Source organism: Pollicipes pollicipes, unplaced genomic scaffold (genome assembly GCF_011947565.3).
Source record: "Pollicipes pollicipes isolate AB1234 unplaced genomic scaffold, Ppol_2.1 Scaffold_4740;HRSCAF=5597_pilon_pilon_pilon, whole genome shotgun sequence".
Taxonomy (NCBI): Eukaryota; Metazoa; Arthropoda; class Thecostraca; order Pollicipedomorpha; family Pollicipedidae; genus Pollicipes; species Pollicipes pollicipes.
In genome coordinates, this window is record NW_023596545.1 from 40,765,008 (window position 1) to 40,772,870 (window position 7,863).

At 56.8% G+C, this 7,863-nt stretch overlaps 1 protein-coding gene across 1 annotated transcript; it reads right to left on the bottom strand.

Moving 5' to 3' along the window:
* Positions 1-884: 884 nt before the first annotated feature.
* LOC119098395 (uncharacterized) lies at positions 885-7,499 on the bottom strand. The gene is made up of 8 exons (XM_037221311.1): positions 7,413-7,499; positions 5,304-5,491; positions 4,058-4,238; positions 2,995-3,134; positions 2,290-2,380; positions 1,549-1,663; positions 1,256-1,397; positions 885-939 (listed from the first exon to the last, which is right to left on the bottom strand). The coding sequence occupies exons 1-8, from the start codon at positions 7,497-7,499 to the stop codon at positions 885-887; spliced, it is 999 nt and encodes a 332-aa protein (XP_037077206.1).
* Positions 7,500-7,863: the final 364 nt, after the last annotated feature.

The window sequence follows — 7,863 nt, forward strand, 5'->3', positions numbered from 1 at the left end:
ACATTTTTTGGTCCTACAGCAAAAATAAAGTCGATATTCTCGCATATTATGCACCGCACACAGCCAGTTAAGGAGACCAACATGGCACCCAGTGCGCTAACTCGCAAGGCTAATAAAATGTCAATCTATGCTTTGCGAAGGATAACTTTCCTCGTACATGAGCGAGCCCAGCATAAGTATTCAAACCAACACGCAGAAAAAGTGGCATTAAAACGAGTGGTGCACCGATTGGTGCAGCACACAAAAGTTAACTAGGAAATGTTTGCAGCGCCGCTGCGACTTGAAGTCGGCCGAGGATTTCTGGGACGGTAAACACAATTTTAATCTAAGACCATACAGATTCAGACATTTTTGACCCAGGGTACCGGCACGAAAACAAGGTCCAAAGGCCAAAAGTTGGGGTCTCTGGCTATTGCTGCATGTTTTCCCCATCCGAGCCCTGTTCACGTGCTGCGAGCGTCGCGCGCGCAAGCAAATGCTGATTGGTGGAGAAACGGCGAGAGGTTTCAGGCTACGCTGAGGTACCTGCATGCCAGGAACAACCGCAACACGCGCAGAAACAATATGGCCGCGCCCATGTACGACGGCGAATGGCATGGCAATTGTCGCAGGTTCCTTATCCTGTCTTTCTCATCACATGGAGGGCCAAGGACACGCCTATCGCGTCTCTTCAACACAAACCTCTTCCCTTCTACATTGCTCCCGCGTCACCGTTCACTATTTCAACGCAAAAATGAGAAATGTGCCTTCTAACGTTGGTAATTTGGTTGCAAGTTTTGTGCAGACCCGTACTGCACGCACCCGCCGCGCGCAGGCCACTGGATAGAGGACAGAGCCTACACTTACGCGCGCGGCGCACGAGCAGCACATGGGCTGGGGCCCGTTCATGTGACGCTGCCCTTGGCAGCGGTAGCGGCACTGTCTCCCGTCTTCGCAAACCTTCGGCAAGAGCACACCGGCTCCGGAGCTCGTGCAACTAGCGGTAGGGGTTCAGTGACCGCTAGTTTTTGTGGAGGCTTCGCAGTGCCATCATGATGGAACACAAACAATTCACCGGCCCCAAACACCAGGTCCGGGCCCAGCCTGTCCTACACGCCAGGTCCAGGCCCAGTCTGTCCCACACGCCAGGTCCAGGCCCAGTCTGTCCCACACGCCAGGCCCGGCCCGGTCTGTCCCACACGCCAGGTCCAGGCCCAGTGTGTCCCACACGCCAGGTCCAGGCCCGGTCTGCCCCACACGCCAGGTTTGGCCCCACCGACTACGCACCGGCAGCAGGGCGTCCGCGTTGGACGGACAAAAGTTGACCGTTGCCAGCGTGATGATCAGGGAGATGACGTCGTGCGGTCGCACGCTGTCGGCATGCTTCTCATACCAGACGGCAGCCGCCTCCAGAAACTCTGCAACAGGCCAGACGTGGCTTCGTCAGCGCCGACGACGACCGAGCAGGGGCGCGACGCCGCAGCGAGGGCTGCCACCGCAATCAGCCCGCAGTAACGAGCCACCAGCTGCCGTCGGTAGGCAGCCAGGGGAGGGGCGGGAGCCACTGACCGAGGTGTCGCCAGTGCAGCATGCCGGCGGCGGTGAGGGCCGACCCCAGCAGACTGGCCTCCTCCACGGCCGGCGTCTGGGTCACCAGGTCGCGGCCCACCTTTTCCAGCAGCACCTGCGGAACCGGAGACATCGCCGGTCACAAGTCTCCACCGTCGCACTGGGGAGAAGTCAGACGGCACGGGCACCGGGACGGGTGGCGCGCCGCAAGAGGCGCCGGTGCGTGCTGTCATCGCGCCCAGCCAACACCGCCGCCGCCGCTGCCGCCAGAGGGCCCGCGGCACGACTACTACGTGTTCCCGTGGGAGGTACGGGCGGCGGTCGCCGCTTACCCTCGCTGGACACGGGTTGACCGCCCCGCGCACAATCCAACAGGGCACGTACGAGGGGTGGAAAACGAGAAAACGTTGGGTTGGGCATTACCGGGTGTGTGACATGTCGGCGGCGACCACGCCAGCAGCCGCTGCCGCGGAACGGTAAGCCGGAGCGTCCCGGGGTAGTTGACTGGCGGCAGCTGGCGGTCTCGCCTCGTTTCTGGGGCAGCTGGCGGTCCCACCTGGTGGTCCCTGGGGCAGCTACCGGTCTCACCTGGTCCCTGGGTTAGATGGCGGCCTCGCCTGGTCTCTGGGGCAGCTGTCGGCCCCACCTGGTGGTCTCTGGGGCAGCTGGCGGTCTCACCTGGTGTTCTCTGGGGCAGCTGGCGTCTCACCTGGTGTTCTCTGGGGCATCTGGCGGTCTCACCTGATCGGGGAAGCTGAGCTTCTGCAGGGCGAACAGTGTACGGACGCAGTCGCGCACGGACGCCGGCTCGTGCTGGCGGGCCGCGTGGAAGCTGAGCGCGCGCAGCAGCGGTAGCGGCCGCCGGCCCAGCCGCGCCAGCTGGTTGAGCAGCAGCGCCGCCTCGCCCGCCGACACGCGGCCGGCCGCGTCCAGCGCCCGGTCCTCCAGCCGGCGCACAAACTCGGCCGGGAACACTTCACTGTCGGCCGCGCGCACAATCGCCGCTCGTCACTGCTCGAGCATGCCCTCCCCCCCCCCCACGCCCTCAGACAAGCGTGCACCCCCGGTCCGAGGACGAACAGACATCCCGCCATCAGGCAGACACGGCCCGCCCGCGGGAAAATACACGGCTCGTCCTCAGACACACACACGCAGGCCGCCCTCAGATCAAGGAAGGTAGCAACCGGCCGAAAGTTTTTGCCAGCAGAGTTTCGACTGGCTAAAACGGGCTACAAACGACACGCGAAATTTTGCGAATCATTCCCATATCCATTTTCTTTTATGTGGTCAAAAGCCAGATATCCAAAAATATATGGACAAATAAATGTATACATACATACCTGCATATATATATATATATATATATATATATATATATATATAAATATATGTATATAATTGGGGGATTATTGACTAAACTTGACTAGGATCTCGGTCTCCACTCACCTGTGCTTCAGTATGGGCAAGATGTCCTGCGGCTCGGTGATCTCCACCCAGCGCAGCTGAATCATCTCCATGCTGAGCTTGTGCAGCTGCTGCAGCCGGCTGTCACCGGTGGCCAACTGGCTGCGTGCCAGCGAGAACGCCTGCAGCACCGAGAGCAAGGAGTTGAGAGAGCAGAGTGAGCTGGACAGGGAGGCACGCCACTGATATTGTTGGGATTTATGCGTAATTACAACAGCACAACAGGCTCATGGCTCTGAAAGTGTCGCAGTCCTGACACGGGACAACGAATATGATACGGAATCATGACTTCCGTACAGGGTCAATGCTTTGACAGCGCCACGGTACTGGCCCAAAGTCACGGCCGCTCTCCCGGCGTCACGAGTCTGTCCGTGTGGCGACTCTGCCAGTGTGGCGACTCTGTCAGGCGTCAGTGTGGTGGCACCGCCAGTATGGCGGCCCCGTCAGTGTGGCGGCTCTGTCAGTGTGGCGGCTCTGTCCGTGTAGCGGCTCTGTCAGTGTGGCGGCTCTGTCCGTGTGGCAGGTCTGTCAGTGTGGTGGCTCTGTCAGTGTGGCGGCTCTGTCAGTGTAGCGGCTCTGCCAGTATGGCGGCTCTGTCAGTGTGGCGGCTCTGTCAGTGTGGTGGTTCTGTCCGTGTGGTGTCTCTGCGGCGACTCTGCCACTGCGGTGGCTCTGTCCGTGTGGCGGCGCTGTCAGTGTGGCGGCTCTGTCAGTGTAGCGGCTCAGTCAGTGTAGCAGCCCTGGAGGTGAAGTGGCTTGTCAGTGCCGTGACTCTGTCAGTGTAGCAGCTTTCACAGCATCACGGGCGACATGATAACCCCGGCTCCCCCTCCCCCGACTCTGGCTCTTTCCAGACCCCCCCCCCTCCCCACGACCGGGTCCCCGAGCCCGGTTCTTTTCCCCCACAACCGGCTCTCCTCCTACCCCGGCCACACGTAAACGGGGGGGGGGGGGGGGGGGCGAAGACGACGCTCCACCTGCTGCGACGACGCTCCACCAGGCCTGCTCCACGCTACATCGCCACGACGCGCTCGCTGTGGCCCACCTGCACCAGCTGACGCATGGTCATCTTGCGCAGGCTCCAGATGAGGTCGTTGACGAGCAGGGCGAGTATGGGATCGGCGGGCGACACGCCCAGCCGCAGGAGGGCGCGTGCCGGCGCCAACAGCTGATGAGGCGCCGAGCTTTGAGGGCCGCTAGTCATTTGGCGCCCCATCTCCTGGTAACTGGACGCATGGCGGACACTGTCAGTCACTCGCCTCCTCATAACTGGTAGCATGTACCAGTGTTACACGATAACTTTCGGTCATGGTGCCATGGCGCTGTCAGCGCAGCAAAAAGTGTACAAGCCGCACCATATCCGTTGCCTTACTAATGTTGGAAGCCGCATTAGGGACATCCAGAGCTTATGTAAAAGTGGGCAGGGTGGGGAAGAGGTTACAAAACATTCCTTTCACCTTTATTCGGTGGCACTGCGTTCACAGTTAAGGGATAGAAGCCAAACCCAACATAGCAATAAAATCACAAGGCATGGAAGGGGGGAACAGGACAAAAACGTCGCATGTTTACGCATAACCTCTTTCCGGAATCACGCCTTTCCTGTTCCAGACGAATTCAGGCCGACTATCTTTCTGAACCACCCAGTCACTTCGGCTGCGGTAGTGGCTGGGCTCACAACCGACAATCTTTCTGAACCACCCGGTCACTTTGGCTGCGGTGGTGACTGGGCTCACAACCAGCCAGGTCAGTTGCAACGGCGAGACAAAATGGCCCCGACACGAGTAAAAAACCAAAACTTGACGACCGGAAGACCAATGCTCTGCATATACGATGTCCTTGACGCATCCGCTCAGCGCCGCTGCCAGCGGCCGCGGAGCGGCCTGCACAGCGACGGACTGACCACGGAAACTGACCAGGGGTGCACAGCGACGGACTGACCACGGAAACTGACCAGGGATGCACAGCGACGGACTGACCACGGAAACTGACCAGGGGTGCACAGCGACGGACTGACCAAGGAAACTGACCAGGGGTGCACAGTGACAGACTGACCACGGAAACTGACCAGGGATGCACAGCGACGGACTGACCACGGAAACTGACCAGGGGTGCGCAGTGACAGACTGGCCAAGGAAACTGACGAGGGGTGTGCAGTGACAGAGCAACCAAGGAGACTGACCAGGGGTGTACAGTGACAGACTGATCAGGGGGACCACAGTGCTGGACTGACCAGGGGTGTGCAGTGACAGAACGACCAGGGGTGCAACGACAGAATGACCAGGGAAACTGACCAGGGGTGCGCAGTGAAAGCATCCGGCGGCACGGCCTGCGTGGTTGCTAGCTCCGCCAATGAGATCAGCCACAGCAGCGACTCGGTTCGGCTCAGCTGCCGCCGGCCGCCCACGGTCAGCAGCTCCTCCACCGTCCGGCACTCGCGGAACTGACGGCGCACTGCACGGAACGCCGTCTCTGCCGCCTGCTGCAGCGTCGGCTCCGGCTGCTGGGGCAGCGCGGCGGCCACCGGCGGTGGCGGGTTGAGGGCCTGTTCGTCTTCAGGCTGTCAGCAGGGGACGGTGTCTTAACAGCCCAGCATGAAGCATGGCTGGGTTGAGCACTTGGTTGTTTGGTTCTTCGGATTAAAGCCCTTTCGACCAGAAATGATCATTTCAGAGCAATCGGATGAAGGAAAGTGTCTGACAGTAGGGCAGGCTTGCATGTGTCTGGGGACCCAACCACCGAGATTTAGCCTGCACATGTGCGCTGAGTACCCTGTACAGGTCCCCCCTCTCAGCAGATCTCTCAGCCCACTCCTGGCTGATGCATGCAGCCTGCCCCCAGCAAGCAGGGTGTCCCAGATGCAGGATGAATTAAGGTAGGGGATGAGGGTTTTGGATCTTGGGCCCAGGGTTGAGCACTGTCACAGTGGAGAGACACCTAATGATATACCATTGTATGATTGTATGACAACACTTCACATGCTCAGCTTAGCCAAACTGAGTACCAGCTGCAGCCTTGCAACCTATCTAAACACTTTTGATGGTCAGACCAGCCCAGGGGCACATCCAAAGTCAGACAGGATGGCTGTATTTTTCTTGGCCTTGGATTGTATGACAACACTTCACATGCTCAGCTAAGCCAAACTGGTTACCAGCTAGTTGCAGCCTTGCAACCTGTCTAAACCCTTTTGATGGTCAGACCAGCCCAGGGGCATATCCAAATACAGGCAGGACAGCTATATTTTCCTTGGCCTCACTTGTTACATGGCTTATGGAATGGCAGGAATTGAATGGCATGACTGCCATGTCATAGATGCTAGGATGTTTTCAAAACACTCTCTCCAATATACCTCCCTGCCTTTCTCATTTTCAGGAGTAGTAAGTAGCTAAAAAACTAGAGAGGCTTGGGTATCAAGAACAACAGTTGTGTGGACAGTTGTGGACAGCACCAAAAGGTCTTCAAAATGGCTATTCTGGTTAGAGCCCTATATAAATGTGAGAAGCTCCCTTTAAAAACACATGATCTGTTACCTTGTGAATAAGCCTGGCAGTCTGGCAAGCCCAGTTCCATTGCCGCAGGAGAGCTGGTTGCCTTGGCAACAGCCTCAATGCCGACAGCATTTTATTGCAGTTGCCCTGCACACACAAACACATACACATGTCACCTTCCGAGTTCAGTTCAGTATAACCACTCTGATGCATGGAGTTATGTGGCATCAGTGGGGGATTCACATAAATTATGTAACACAAGACAGAGAAGTCACCAGCTTGACAGACCATTATGCAGTGTTTATGTCATATGACTGTGATAACCTTACTGAAATATATGATTTGTTCTGGAGTTTTTTCCAGTGACAACATCAAAAGTCGCTGTGCCAGAAAGGAAAATTTGCCCAAGATGACTATACGAATAGCATTCCGGGGCTAATTTTCTGCGCAGCACCTTGCACCTAAAGCATATCTTCTTAAATGATGGGGACGCAGATGCATCTTCAGTTAGCAGTTCTGTTACACCAATGTTGTACAAACTTTACCCGGCTATGTAGCTGTGTTGTAACGCCAGCATCCACCGGTAAACCGGGCCTCGCACTCCCCTACGCACAGTCGCTGCGAAACATGCCATCGGCATTGCGGATAATGGCTGTCTTCGCTTATGGCGCTCTTGTGGGATAACATGGCGCAGTCAGCAATGCGATAGCGTCCCTCTTCAGCACGAAGGTACATGACGTCTCTGGGACGCAGGACTCATGTTCCCATTGGTCAATGCGTGAGGACGAGGTCATGTCAGGTCATGCGTGGTGAGAAAGGCCAGCCTGTGACCGACAGCTACAAGGTAAGAGCTTCCCCTCATTTCTCAGCTGGACGTCAGCTGATGTTTACTGTAATGCAGCTGTATTGCCTTGCCAAAGTTCCACCTGTTCCACCTGAAGCACGCAGTTTGATAAACTTCTCGTGGTGGTAGGGGAGAAACCGCAGGCAGTGCGGACACATTTCTATGGGGTTTTAACTGAAATAGTCATCTTGAAGACTATGTGATGCAGTTTCACAGCCCTGTCATCTCGAGACCTAGAACCCACTAGTTTCTGAGCTACACCCCCGCGAGGACGGGGAGATTATTTCGGGCAGAGTATTTCAAGGTCACCTGGACATTCATTTCACCATAAAAACATCATCCAAAACTTGGAATTCCATAAGCCATGCGGTGATCAAGCACAAGAAAAATGTACTGGTCGAGTCATTCATATCTGGTGATTGTGAGCACGATTTCCAGATACAACGGCCGTCAATTGGCTCCTCATCAATGTTGTGCAAGATACGATGACGTGATCAGACAATGACGTTTCGAATAGCGTAT